Genomic DNA, 15,364 nt, shown 5'->3' on the forward strand with positions numbered 1-15,364 from the left:
ATCTCAACCTGGTGATGTAGAATTTAGATGTAAGCATTATTTTAGAAAGTTTATACCCTTTTGAATTTTATCATTTGAAACAAAGATCCAGTGATACATGAATTGGGAGCCTGGCACATAGATGTTCAGTGTGAATGAATGTGTGCCTTGTTGTGTATGGACACCACAGCCCAGAGCCATTATTTTTATTTCTTTGGTAGGCAGCACTAAAATGTCTCTGGCTGACTTATATTTAACCTTTAGAGCAAGAATTTCATGGCAGTTATTTAAATATGTTAGGCTAATGTGAGCAAATATTCTACCTTTAGCTTAACTCCTTTCTTCTGTCTCTGCCCTATTCACTGTAAGCTAACATATTTTGTTGGAAGTGATTTGTTTTACTTGGATTCTAGAAAACAATAGAAAAAAATACAAAAAGGGAAAATTCCTATTGGGTCTTATTTCCTACCTTGAAGGGAGGCAGTATGTTTAGCAGTTAAGAGATCAGAGTGTGGTGTAGTGGTTAAGACTCAGAATCTAGGTTCAGATACCAGCTCTGCCACTTGCAAATTTTAAAAGTGACTTTGAGCAAGTCACCTTTTTGATCATTAAAGTAGTGAGAGTACTACCTCAAGTTGTTGAGAGAATTAAATGCAATAATTATGGAAAACAGCACAATAAAACACTTAGTAAGTGCTCCATTCAGGGTATTGTTATTATCACCTCCCTCAAAAATATAATCTTCTTTGTAACATTGGTAAATTTGGATGAGATGCAAATTCAGGTTGTATGCTAATTTTAACAAGGAAAAATTTGATATATTATTTATAAACAAAAAGATCTTTTCATGGCTATTTAGAGTTCCTGGTTCTTGTTCTCATTCATTTTCTATCAGATTTTTTTACCTTTACTCTACTTAGAATTGAAATCAAATGGGTTATTTTATGTGTAGATGTATACATCTTACATCTATAGATAAAATGAATATTTCATTTTCTGAATTCTCCCCCCAGAATTTTGCCTCAGCCAAATTTCCTATCTGCCTTCAGAATTAATCCAGTTTATCTTAACTTCTTGGTGAGAATTAAAAGTATTTACTAATGTTATATGTAATTTAAAGAATTAAAGCTGGAAAGTGATTTACAAACAGCTGGCATTATCTTAGTTTTGGGAAATGACTAACTTTAGAGAAAAATGACCTCTGGGGGTCTTTAGCATAGAGTTTTTGGTGGCTGTGGGTACTTTTAAGCTTGAACTCAGAGGTCTATTTTCCTAATTTATATTGTTGATTCATTAACATTGAACTCACAGCCAACAGCACTATATCTCATTCCTGAACAAAGCTTATCTAACACATGTATTTTCTCCATAAGGCATATCACAACCTTCTCGCCCTTGAGGAATACTAGATAGCCCTTCAGCAGTATACTTGGGGGCCATTTTAAGCAGTGAAGTCACCAACAAAAAGTACAGAAATGTGAAGAACATGGCACTAAATAGACTGTGTAAAAGACACTTGAATATGAACAAAACCAAACAAACTTATTTATCAAATTGGTAACATTACCACACAGAAGGGAAAAAAAGAAAATTAAACCAAAGTATAGTGCTTAGACTATATACTTTCAGGAAATAGATTCTAAAGACCAAAAAAGCAAAGAAATCTTGAGTTTTTGCTGGTAGTGGTATGGGTAAAGTAATTCTAGAACTTGTGTGTATTTTAGGTTGAGCAAATGAGTAAATATGATGTTGCTGGGGGGAGGTTTTCTTAGTGGAAGAAAGGAGATGTAAATATGGAATAGGCTAAGGGAGAGGAAGAATCCTATGTGGTTCTTAAAAAATTGGAATTAGCAATAAAAGCATGTACTAATGATTTTATTTAAAAAAGTGTATATATAATATGTGTGGACATATATGAATAGGCCTACGACAACAGCAGCTTTGGCAATTAGCACAGCTGATTTTGGTTTCTAAATATCATTCACCACTAAAAGGAATTAGGGCTCCTTGGATAAATGTCTGACTCCAGAGCTGTGTAAAGTGAGCTTGCCTATCTTGCTGCACCAGAAAGTAAGGAAGTACTCAAAAATTAATGGAGAAATTTCAAAAAGACATAGAAGCCAGCTCAAAAGAACTCTTACTGGCTAAATCTGGGACAATATGAGTATTAAAATGAATAATGATAGTAATGGACATAGCATACTGAACAAGAAAAGGATCCATGAGTATATACTAATGCAAAGAAATGAAATGGAGGGAGGAAAAGCTCTTCTTTACAATTAATGTCAATCAATAAATCTAGAAGGAATTGTAGTTAGAAAATCACCATCATATAAATAATTGTTTTAGCAAGAATCATCAGTGAATGCTAAAGTCATTGGGTGCATTTGTTGGGGAACAGGATATTTGCACAGTCTAACACTATATTCTCATCAATATCTTATTAATTGCAAAGGTAGAAAAGAACACCTTTACATTGGAGAAATCTGGCATGCACAAGCTTAACCAGGTGATCAAAGTTAACATCATCAGTATTGGGAAAAACTGATAACCTGTGCTTCCTGAGGTGATGCACTGAGAAGGACACAGTATCACTTATGTAGTCTTCTTGCAAAAACAGCATAAACTGAATCTGATCATGAGGAAGCAATCAGACAACTCAAATTTAACACATTCTGCTACATAACTGGTCTGTGTACTTCATAACTATTGATGTCATAAAAAACAGAGGCTGAGGACTATTTCAGACTAAAGAGACTTGCAAACTAAATCTAAATACAATGTTTGATCTTGCATTGAGTTTTAGATTAGTGGGGAAAATGACTAAAGAAGATTATTGAGATATAAATGTTAAATTTTCTAAATTTAATATAAATTTATTGGTTTTTTAAATTTAGTGGTTATTTAAGTGAATGTTCTTGTTAGGTGAAATGAACTCAAGTATGTAGGGGTGAAGATGTCTACAGTTTTCTTCCAAATTATTTCACAAAAAGAAGTTTGAATGGGATACACACACACACACGTAGAGAGAGATTGAGAACGTAAGAGGGAAAATGTTAATTGATGAATCTAGGTGAAGGGTATATGACTGTGTGTTGTACTATTCTTGAAACTTATCTATGAGTTTGAAATTTTTCAAAATAAGTTGAAAAAAATTTAGAAAACAGAAAAGCATAAAATAGAAAAAAAGAATATCTCACCATTCAGATATAACCTTTGTTAACTTTTTAGAGTATTTCCTTCCATTCATTTCTATGATATGATAGATAGTAGGCTTTGTTAAAGCTTAAACTTGGCTCAAAGGAATAAACATTTGCCCTCAAACTTAAAATAATAATAAAATTTTTTTAAATAAAAAGGAATGTACCTTTCTGGAGGCATTGTTTATTTTCCTTCCAGGAAACTGGTATCCTTGGCAATATTACATTCTATTCATGTTCTTTATGAGATTAAAAAACAGATTGCACCTAAAACTGTATTCTAAGTTGAAGAAAATTGGTCCGATTTGAAATAGTTTTCACTAAGTATCATGGCATGTATAACTCTGGCTTTATTTTTGTTTCCAGTGGCACTCAGTAGGGTTTTCATGTGTCAGTTAGCCGTGTCAGGAATGGCTAACGACTAATTTGTCAATGTCAAAGGACTAGTTTGTTTGTTATTTACATACTTCATATGTGCATTAAAAAATTGAAGCAGCTAGGAGCAATACACTGGCTGACTAAAGGAAAGAGGTAATCTCGCTGCATATTCCTTTGGCTGGAGCAAACTTGAAAATTAAACACTTACTAGAGGTTAAAGGGAAAAAATCCTTTAGTTCAATGACCCCCACCTTTTAAGAATGTCATCCACTTTCTAATATTCATCTGGATAAAAGTAGTTCATTGCTCTGTTTTCTACGTAATGTGTGCCTAGCATAGAGCCTGGTACATAATACGATAAAAATATGGTATTTGCTGTGTGCCAGTGCCATTCTACATATGGGACATGCATTTCTTTCCCTCAGCCGTCTATATTTTCACCTCAGTTCTCTGAGACTACTTCCAGCTCCGAAGGTTTGAATGATTTTAGACGACTTTCTAAAGACCCCTTTCATTTTGATTTTATTATATTTTTATTATCAAAAAAGGTTTAGTGGTTCAGAAGTGTTTATAAAGTCAGAAAAGAAGAGTGAAATTTCCTCAGTGGACTAGAAAAGAAAATGCTTGTAAGGAAAAGAGAGAAATCATTATCAGTTACTAAAGTGCCAGTCTTTTGGCTAGGTGCTTTTCACATAATTGCATTGAATCTGCACAATAACTCTGAAGTAAACAGGGTTGTCACAGATTTACAGCTGGGAAAACAGTTGCAGAAAGGCTGATTAACTCACCTAAGTTCACAGCTAGTAGAACTTGGATCCAGACCCTTGTCTATCTGGTTTTAAAGCCTGATTTGGTTTTAATTTTTCCATTATACATTGCTGCTTTTCTCAACTACCTTTTCTGTTACATGTTGAATTTTAAACACAATGGATGAGTTTCTTTGTATCTCTCCTTACCAGGCTTTTCAGATGTGGATCACACCTATGCTCAAAGAACTCAGCTCTTTGACACCTTAGTGAACTTCTTTCCTGACAGCATGACTCCTCCTAAAGGCAACCTGGTAGACCTCATCACACTGTAACTGAAGAGGCCCTGGACGGTACTGGAGACCGGGAGTCTGCTTTCAGTATTGTGGATTTCAACTCTGTTGACCGACCGTTAGGCTGCAGTGATTGAGGACTGCACCAGAGTTCTGAAGGGATCTTTGTCACAAGTTTTAACCCTCTTCCTTCATACCTGACCTCAACCCCATTCTCCTCATCCCATTCCTAAATTAGGCTAATAAAGTGAAATTGATATACTTTCCATTTAAATATATATATATATTTTTTCTTACTTTAACTTTTAAGAATTAATGAGTATAAAAAAATCAGGCAGGTTACCCTTTTCTGATTTTTATTTCATTTTTTAAAAATTGGGACGAGTAAGCACTATTAGACTCAGCGCTACAAGAACTGGGATTTTGTTGTTGTTGGGTTGCTTGGCCTTTCTTCTTTCTCCTCCCTTCCCATTTCACTTTATCTTGCTTCACATGACTGCTTGTAAGTGGTGTTACTTGTTTACCTCTTCACTTCGTTCTTAACAGTATATAGTTCTATAGGACAGCTGATGTATGTTAAGGTGATGTATGTGTCTCTGTTGACTAGAGTCTTAGTACTTTAAACATTGAACAATAGGAGGAACAGAGGGCTCAAATTTGCACTCCTTATTGTAGAACTAAAAACTGAACCCCAAGGTTGATCTAGGCACTTATCTGAGATTGGTATGTAGTATTTCTATGATGATATATTTTATAGTGGAAATTACAGTAGCTTTGAGTCACAGAAACCTTAAACTGAGGAGAGTATAGTTCAGAACATTTAAGAGCCATTCTAAAAATTACCAGCAAGAGGATTCTAATAGTAATTAATATGTTCACTTACATCTTCATAGCAGTTTTGGAAGAAAATGTCTCTTTCCTCTGGTAGAGCTGTGCAGAACTAGGGCTTCCATTTCTCCTTGTGCTATCTCTGTGGTATTTTCCTTTGGGAGGGTGAGTTTCCAGAGCTATGCTTTTATTTCCATACACATTGGCTCCCTGCATCTGCCTCTGTGTACTGATATGTTTTAATAATAATGGTTTGTAGTTGTCCAAGGGAATAACAGCTAAAAGGCATTTCATTAAGCACACACACTAGGCTTTTTTTTAATGGATAAAAAAATAATGGTGCAAATATTTTTTCATTGAACTAAAAGAAAGGTATGGCAGATGGGCTTTTCCACTGTTCTGGTTCTTTTGGGGTGGGAGTGAGGTGGAGGTATGTATCTTCCCGTGAGGTACTGCGGAATGCAATGTAGGAAACTTGTGCCTAGCCAGTGCTCAGGTGTGCTGCATGCAACTGATAGCCACCATGCTTAAAGCAGACTCAGTATAATAAATGTCCATCAGTCCAGTGGCTGTTAAAAATGAATGACTGCACAGAATTGAGTATATCCCTGAGTAGCAAGATCAGGCCTCACCAAAGAAAGAGAGAAAAGATTGACCTGCACTTTCAGAAAGTCTAATGTATAGGAATGAGACCTTGAGATCCCTCTTCCCTCTGTCTTTATTGCATGGTTTCACTTCTTTTAGGGATGGACAGAAATATATTTTTCCTAGTTCTAGGCTTGAATCTTAGGCTCCTTGGCTCTCCGAGCATCCCAAAAGCAATCAGTAGTGATTTATTAAACAGTTAGATCTCCTTACCTTGTGAAAGGACTAGTATATAATTCACTAAGTACCAAATTGTGTAGCTACAGAATAACCAGTTGACTTTACAAGTGAGCAGATAGAATTTGCTCAAGAGCATAAACAGTCAAGAACATAAAATATTACTATCACTAATATTGTAGCCTATTGAATCTCAATTTGTGGAAACAGGTACAAATCAGAGTTGATAGGGAGGAACTTGAACTTGACAAGAGTTTCTAAATTTAAAAGCTCTAGTTTTGCTGACTCTGAATTCTGGCACTTTAAAAACATTAACCAAATGAAATTCTGCTGCCCTCTACCATTTATTTTTATAATACTTTCTTTATCATTTTTTTCATTAGTTCCTTAGACTCCCTATATGGAGGAAACTCAGTTTCCAACCTCAGTGATTTTGTTTTTCCCTAACTGACTCTGTACTAGTTGTTTTTTTAACATATGCTTGTTTTAATTTCGTCTTTCCTCACTTTATTTAGGTAAAACCTTTCCCCTTCATTTCTGGGGTTTTTTTTCACTAACATGTTTAAATGGGGTTGAATCATAGTGAACCATTTTGTGTTGCTTAAGTGAGATAGACTGTACTGGGCAGGTTATTCACTAGCTAAGTCAGAATTTGTACCATGGGCTTTATTGGGGCACTGTTGAATGATTGCAGGAGAATGTTAGGGCTTCATTATATATGACCACGATTGGCACATTGCTCTCATTTCACATCAGAACGCTGATTTAAAACTTGTTTATACATTTAGTGAGGAGGAGGTACATATATTTCCAAGAATTCTAGCAGTATATTATAATTTAAATAATCTAACTTGGTATTTAGGTACATTGTTTAGGTAGCCAACTGTCTATGCTTTACAACTTAAAAATCTTTTCATTCTAGTTTAGTGAGTTCCAGATTGAAACAGCTGGCTGATGCTTAGATGCATTAGTTAGTGAGGTACAACTTGCTCAGTTTCATTATCCCTACCTTGATCTTCGTTCCCATTTCTCATTTCCCAGTGGAATATATTATTCCAGAATAAAAAACTAGAAATAGATATAATAGATAATTTTAACTAGAAGTAAATTAGATCTCTAACATTATTTTCAGTGCTTGTACTTCATGAGAAATTATCTATTTCAAGACACTTCTAAAATATATTTGCATTTTGTGAAATAACAGAGACCTCATGTGGCCAGCTTGATTAATTCAAATATATCAATCTCTTATCCAAGCAAAGGAATTCAGACTTGGGTGCCTAACTGTGTGCTAAAGCTGACAGACAGTTTTAACCTTTAGCAAGATCATCCTTTTATCCCTGGTTTCCGTTTATTCTAAAACTGACCTGTCCATGTCTAATAAGTAAAAATTGATAGAAAACATTAGAAAGTTAATTCACTGGTTTATCATAGAAACGCTTGTTGGGTTTAGACCTCAGTGATTAGTTTACGATTGTAAAGCTACGTCCTTGGGTGAAATATTTATGTTGAATATAAATGGTTGCCAGCTTATCCTTCTAGTGGATCTCTTCACATCTGCCTTAAAAGTGCTATTTAGAGATACATTAATAGAGTTTCATATAATAAAACAGAGTTTTAAAAATCTAACCTACAAACAAAACTAGTTTGAGGCACTTAATCATTTAGTGAGAGATTGAGATTGATGCTTAATGGATCAGAAAGCACCTAGAAAGAAGTATATTCCTGATTTTATTATCTGAATTATACTCAGTTTCATGGTAATTACATGAAGAAGTTTCCCTATAATTATTCTTAACACTATATGACATTCATTGGGTAACTGTGGGTCATTTATTTCCTGAGTGAATGTTGAGTTAACTCTTCAACTGGTTGAATGTTGCAAAGCAGTTGAGAATTATGGTTTGAGTGATTTCTGTGGGAGGGGATCATTACAATGGGTACTCTAAATGAAGTCATCGAGCTATAAAAAATAGACGCTTTGTAACCCCTCTTTTCTTAAAAATCCCTGTTCATCTGCAATCTCATCCTTTTGCAGAAGTTCTGGCTTGAATTTTTGTTAAGTTTTTAAATTCTTGAAATAGTCCTTGATCTGGGATACGCAGGCTCTCTCAGAAAAAGTTGATAGTTTTTGGAGGAGTTACATAGAGGGTCTGCGTATGACAGTGTTTATAGATTACATCTTTGGGCTCTTTCACTCAAAGGTTTTTGTATTCCTTCTTAGTCAAATAGCATTATTCTTTTGTGATTTTTGATGGTGCTCTGTACTCCCCTCTGATTAGTAATAATGCTGAAGTGACTTGGCTGTCCAAAACTAGTCTAGAGGTCCTACACTTGAAGGTGGAACTTTCTAAGTTTGCTGAAATTATTACTTAGGAGCCAACTAGATCAGCTGAATGATGTTGCCAGTGTGCGTCTTGGGGAGGGGGGCTCATTATTGCAGTTTATTGATTTCTTTGCCAAGTGCTCTTTTTATTTTTCTCAAAAAATGCTATCTTAGAGATTTTATTTATACATAGTTTTTTAACCCTAGTTTCCTCCTGTCCACCATATATTGTGAATTGTTTCCATTATTTTTCTTAGCTAATCTGACTTTATTCTTGGCTTTTTTAGCCTGGACTTCCTAGGTTTTCTGTGGCGTTACTTACAGGTGTTGTACTGCTTGAGAAAAAAAGGTCAAAATCATTCTGAGGCAAACATGCTCTTTTATCCTTGTTTATGACAACAGAATAGTGAAATTAAAAATTGTACGTTATTAAAGAATTAATAATTTTCAGATATTGCTGTAGACATACTTGAGTCATTCTCATTTGGGAGACAGTAATATGCCTATGGCAGCTTTAGGGAAGGAGCCAGTGTTGGCTGCTTTTCTTGGCACTGGGAAGTCTAGTCATAAAACTATTGATAAGGTACAAGTTTCATAGCAGAGCTCATGGAATTCAGCAAATTGCCAGAATTTCCTTTTGCCTGTTGTACTTTCTTTTCTTCATATGTGTTAGCCTTTTTTTCCCCTACTCCCACCTTTGAGTAACATTGATTTTCCGCTGAAGTTGGAATTTGTGTTAAGAATTGCCTTTCAATTTGTGGTATAATTTAGTATTAGGAATAGCTTTGATTGCTATGAAATGATTAGTATTCATTCATTTTTTTCTTAAATAAAAATAATGCAGCCTTATAAATGTCTCTTCCCCTGAGAATGTGAATTTAGCTCAAGTTCCAAATGGCTAAATCTTATTCCCAGTCATAGCCACTGAGAGTAGATGCTGTGGCCTTTAACCTGAGGAGTCGTTAGAGGTTAGAGTAAATCAGATTTTCCAGGGGTGCAGACAGAGGGGCCCTTGTGGGAAACCATATCACTATATGTCTTTGTCTGTTAGGTAGAACTCGAAAGTTACTGATCTTGAACCGAATCCCAGTTCAAAACTTAAAAACACAAAAGTCAAAGGGTAGTTCTAGTTTTCCTTTCACATTAGAGTCGTTATTTGGAAATAAGATTTGCAAATATGCTATCATGTCCTCAAGCACTGCCTAGCTGGATTGAAAACAGAATGTTATGTGGATGTTATCCAGGAGCAATAGGGTCAGCAACAAAAAAGGGGGGGATGTTTAGTAGAGAAGTAGACCAGTTGTAAGATATCACTTATAATTATGAAATTGTGTCTTCGTCTTTATCTGCTGTTCAGTCTCAGTGAACTATTAAACATTTGTGTGCAGTGTCCTATTTTGCCTGTCTGTGACATTTCTACTTGGAAGTATTGAACCTCAGGAAAAGAGCTAAAGAAGAGAATGAGGATATGTTAGAAAAGGAAAAATAGGAGCTTTTTTGCTCGTGGATTTGAAGGTTCACAAATCTAAATAAAAAAGAAAGCTCTTCGTTTCTAACCCTAAATTAATTTTATTAATGCAGTGCTGCGATGAAGACTTGCAAAAGGGATCAAAGCTCAGTTATTCTGAATAGTCTTTGGAAAGCAGCATTTCTTGGTTTGTTGCTTTTCTCACCTGCTCTCAAATAGCCATTAGAGATCTTGAAACAGAAAAGCCGGCTTCAAGAATATGCCATTTATTATAGAGTCTCAGTGTAATGGGCTCTAGATCTTAAAATAGGTGAGCGGCTTCTTATATTCAGCCATTTGCTTAATAAGGGTCCAGAGGGAAAACCAGCCATAAATTTTTAACATACAGTTCTGGGCCTCCCATGGGACTTGCTTTCTTTTCGAGTTTAAGCTCTTGCAGCAACACAGCTCTGCACTGTGTGGGATGCTAGCATTCACAGCAGTGAGTTTGGATGTCTGAGCTGTGTGCCACACGAATACCAGCCTGAGGAGATCATCATTCTTCAGTTTCATTCAGTGCTTAATGAATGCCAAATTAATTGGCAAAAAGGAAAAACACTGTGTGATATAGTGTGTGATATAGTGAACAGGCTTATGTGCATGATTAAGGAGTTGCTCAATTAGCCAATTTTGAGCTTTATTTCTCTCCCTTGGTAACAAATCTCAAGAAAGCCTTGGTTACAGTTTAGCTAGTGTCATTTGGTTGGTGGTCATTTTCTAGCCCTTTAAAATAAGAAGAAAATTGTCATTTCATGTTTAACTTATAACCCATAAAGAATTGAACTGACATCAATTTAGTTTCTGTGTTTTAAAATAAGTTAATTATACATAATCCTGAGGGTCTCTGTTTATTCTGCTTTGCCAAGAAATACATGAATTCTGGGCTTGGCATTAGAAGTATTTAATAATTTTTGTTTATTTTCAGGTTTCCTCCACATCTGTAAAGTAATTAAGTAAATTAGAGACGGTATCTAGAATAAGTCCAATTCCACTGCAGCTGGCAGAGCTTTATAGATTAATTTTGCAACAAAGGAGATCTTTTACCATCAGGGCCATGCCATCAGATGTTTGCAAGTTAGTTTTTTAGCATGTTGCCTTGTAGTTGCCGTGTTTACCTTCTTGAGATGAAAGGGGGGAAAACTGAGGACAGATGCATGGCATTACGTTTTTTTAATTGCTTCCTTAAGAAGTCCTAGGGTACTTCCACCCTTGTAAAGACTTAGCTTAATTTTACATATACACATCAGTTATACTTATAAAAGCACTGACTACAAAATTATAAAACGTACTAAAGTTAATTGTCTACCCAACCCAAAATCTGATAGTAGAATATTAAAGTCCAAGTTTAAATATGAGTAGTCTTCTGTGAGAAAGATATGTTTTAAAAAGTTATACATTTGGTCTCCTTGAGATTTTTTTCCTTTCCCAGAAAAATGTTTTTGGTGACTGACTAGTTGTAAACTATTTTCTCCCTCAATTGTAAACTACCAATTTAGAGAAATAAGTGAACTTCTTCTCTTAAGCATTACATTTAGCCTGGCCAAGAGATGCTGTGATTGTGTTATTCTTTAAGCCAACTTGCTTTTTTGGCTTGTGTAAAATGTCTTTTGAAATGAATGTCAGAAAGTATAATATTAATTTTTCCCTTATGTATAGTCTTTGGCTCAATTTAGAAATTGCAGAATTAATGTGACATTTTTCAATGAGCAGATTCCTTTATGGATATATGTGTTTTTCTTTTTAAAGAGATTCCTTCCCTTGTCACCACTTCAAAAGCTATGCACAGTTGAGTCTGCAGCCTCAGAAGAAGAGGACAGGAAAGCTAAGATGAGGACTTCCTTTTCTTGTCTTGGTCTTGGTAACAAACATTATTCCTACTTTCCAAAGTAGCATATTTATAGATATGCAGCTTGGGAAAGATGTTGGAATTTTTTTAAATAAACTCTTTTACTTCTTTTATAAATTAAAATTACTCAGTGGCCAGAATTTAGGATCCCTTCAGATAGAGATAAATCCTCAAAAAGCAAAGTTGGACTGGAAATTAGATTGATAAGATACAGCTCCATCCGTAGTCAATAGAATCTGTCCTTGCACATCTGCTTATTAATGCTGTGGATAGCTCTTTCTCTTTATTAGAACGTCTCCTTTACCGGAAACATGGTGTTACAGCAACCAGTTCATCTGAAAGTTGGAAAGTGTTAAATATCTTTTATAGGACCTCTGAATAATAACATTTATTGATTTTTGTGATTATAAAAATATAGTTGTCATAGAAATTACTGAATGTAAAGAAGGAAAACCACTATTAACTAACTGATGAAACTTACTCATTTCATTTTTCCTGACTTCCTTCTGTTACCCAGCATAGTAAAGGCCAGAAAAAGAAAAAAAAAAAATTGACACAGCCATTCTCATTGTCTTTTACCACATGTGTAGAGGACTGGGGTGCATTTGTCCCTACCTGTACTTATAGTCCTTTAACCATTGCCCTTTTCTAGACAGACAGTCTGAAAATAATTCTGTGGATATATAACTCTTAAGTCTGAACTATGGAAGTAAGATATTACCCAGAAGCTATAGGGAGCTTCCTTGTTCATGTTGTCAGCAATTTCATCTCTAAGATTCATTTGAATTTTTAAGCCCCTTATGCATCTTTGTGGACACTTGGAGCATATTCATTCCATGAAGAGCTTTCTGTTTAGATGGACTTTTAAATATGACCATAATTAAACCCACACCCAAAAAGGATGAGGTACTTTTCAAAGGCCAAAGGAAAAGCAGAGAAAAAGCAAAGCAAAAGAAAAACAAATGAACATAAATGTAAATGAGGAGTCCTTGAAACAAAAGTTCCTTATTGTGCTTAAGCAAGTGTCTCTCCAAAAATGTATTTCTCTGCTCACCAGCTAAGATTCAGAAGTTTTTTATTTCATATGAGACTCCTTTTGTGTGTGAAGGAGAAAACTGCAACCTTTCAGGGTTCTGCTCTTTCCTTTACCCTCCTCTTCTGTGGCAACATGGGGTTAGGACTGTATCCCAAAGTACCTAAATCAGAAATGGAAATCATGAGGGAAGTCTGGAACCACCGAGCTCATTGGAGCTATTGAACAGAAGTGCTTTTTGGGCATCAAATCTTAATGTCATTACTGTTCTATGTCATTGTTGGGTTATGTTGAGTGTGTTCTGCAATCTTCCCTATTCCCCTCATGACCCTCTCTGGTTTCTTACTTTTGTCCAATCTGTATGAGCTTTTTAGGTGGTTTGTTTCTTTGTTTAGTACAAGTAATTTTCTGATCCCAGGTTTGGTGAATGTGTTAACACTGCTTTGTGAATAAATAAATGAGTGATCTGCTGAGCAATTGCAATTGTAGAATTATGTTGTATGTAATGTATATATGGAGAAAGAATGTATTTTGTTCATTTTCTTAATAAAAAGTTATATATGGACACTACAAGATGTCTCCTGTGTTGGCTAAAATTACTTTTTAAGTCAACTTTTAAAATATTTCCATACTTTGCACTTGTTCTACTTTTCTCTCAAAAAGGTGAGTTTTATTCAGGCTTCCAAAGACCGAAAATGATACATACTGTAGAAGAGCCTTTGAGTGTTCTCCTTTGAGACAGTGCAGAAATAAGTTCTGGTAGATCTCACAAAGTTTCTGGGGAGGTTTCCGTTTTTAAAGTAAACTGGTAAATTATTTCATAAAAATTATATTTTTTTATCTGCTGTTAATGACCAGCCCTATTTTCTGTTTTGTAAATTTGGACTTGTGTTTCTCAGGCTTATTTAAAGTGGACATTCTTGTACAGGTTGGGAACTGGAAGTAAAAAACTGAACTGAAATAGAAAATTGTAGAAAAGATGTAAAGAGAGAGAACCTGGAGGTGTTGCAATATTTGGAAAAATTCTGGATCCCTGTCCCTAATGAAGGGGAAAGAAATTTTAAGGGCTGAACCTTGAAAAAAATAGAACTCAGAAATATGCCAAATAAAGGTAGTGGATTGTTAGGATTGAGTTGCGTGAGCTCTCCAGATAGACCCTCAGTAGCAGGAGCTCCTCTGCCCATTCCATCTCCTGACCTGGTTTACATTCTCTGGGCTTTGTGTGTTGTCCTGCATTCTGCAGTGAGTTAGCTGTAACTGATTTTATGATGTTCTCTTAATTTTCAAGTCAAATAATCCATTTTACTGCATAGCTTTCATTTCTAGAGTGTGCTTTGAGCGTGGCTCATAAGTAACATTTGTTTTCAAAACAGGAAAGCATGAGGTGTGGTGATAAAATAAAGAATTGGCCTTTCCTTGGTTAATCCTCCAGAGAATTAACTCAAAAGGTTTGAAATGTGGGACACCGCCTCCTCTCCCTTGATGTATTTGTCTTCTGGCGGGAAGATGGCAATAAGCAGAGGGCTTTGTGTTGAACACAGTTGAGATGCCAGCTGTCCCCACATCAAGTGAATGTGGAGACCTACAGGGATTGGAAGTGGTACCTTAGGAACTTCTATTTGCCCAAGGAGATGGCCCAGCATCTAATAGGGAAATGGCCATGTGTGCCCATACTCACATACTTATTAAAAGACAAGCATAGATTTCATAGAAATTGAAAAAAAATATTTCCCCGTAAATGAAGGCCACATTCTTTACCACTAACCCTTCAGATTCTGAAGGTCTGAGTGGAAAGGCTTAATGGATGGCTCTCCCTAAGCCTACGGCAGGCCTGGTGTAAGCTTAGATACTAGCTGATTGTGTTTCTTCTTTCCTTTAGCACTACATATTATGCCAAATCTCCCTTTGCCTTTTCCACATCTTGGAAGGAGAAAAGGAAGAGGAGAGTAGAGCTGTGGGGCTTTCTGGCACAGGGGAGGTGAGGCAGCAGAGGATGATGCTTGGAACAGTCCTATTATTCTTAGTCTGAATCTTCTCTAACGTCCGCAGGGGACTTTCCCCCTGCTGCTCTCTGACCTGGGAAAAGCAAAGACACTTACATTCTTTCCAGAAACCTTCTTATTACAGAGAAGAGAGGAAAGCTATAGGTAGAAGTGGCCTGTCCACTGAGGTGCTACTAAGTTTTGCTGGTTGGCAAATCCCGAGAGGGGAGATTAGGACACTTGGCAGTGTTGTAGCACATCCTGTCCAGCTGCCCTCTGAGCTTGCGCCATAGGATGGGTAGCCCAGGGCAGGAGGCAGGAATGCTAGTTTTTATTTCCCGATCCACCAGTGACTTCTGTGTAGTATTGGGCACACTCTCAACTTGTCTGCCTCACCTTGTCCATCTTTTAAGTAGATATTGGC

General features: G+C 35.9%; 1 protein-coding gene across 9 annotated transcripts in view; it reads left to right on the forward strand.

Moving 5' to 3' along the window:
- The window catches only part of MKLN1 (muskelin 1), a 320,604-nt gene extending 307,076 nt beyond the window's left edge, over window positions 1-13,528 (forward strand). For 8 of the 9 annotated variants that reach the window (XM_046670333.1, XM_046670335.1, XM_046670330.1 and 5 more), the window contains one exon: window positions 4,517-13,528. In XM_046670333.1, coding sequence (XP_046526289.1) covers window positions 4,517-4,638 — 122 coding nt within the window. In that variant the 3' untranslated portion in view covers window positions 4,639-13,528. The remainder of the gene's footprint in view (window positions 1-4,516) is intronic. The other variant, XM_046670336.1, reaches the window with a different exon arrangement.
- The last annotated feature ends 1,836 nt before the right edge of the window (window positions 13,529-15,364 follow it).

Source organism: Equus quagga, chromosome 8, assembly GCF_021613505.1.
Source record: "Equus quagga isolate Etosha38 chromosome 8, UCLA_HA_Equagga_1.0, whole genome shotgun sequence".
Taxonomy (NCBI): domain Eukaryota; kingdom Metazoa; phylum Chordata; class Mammalia; order Perissodactyla; family Equidae; genus Equus; species Equus quagga.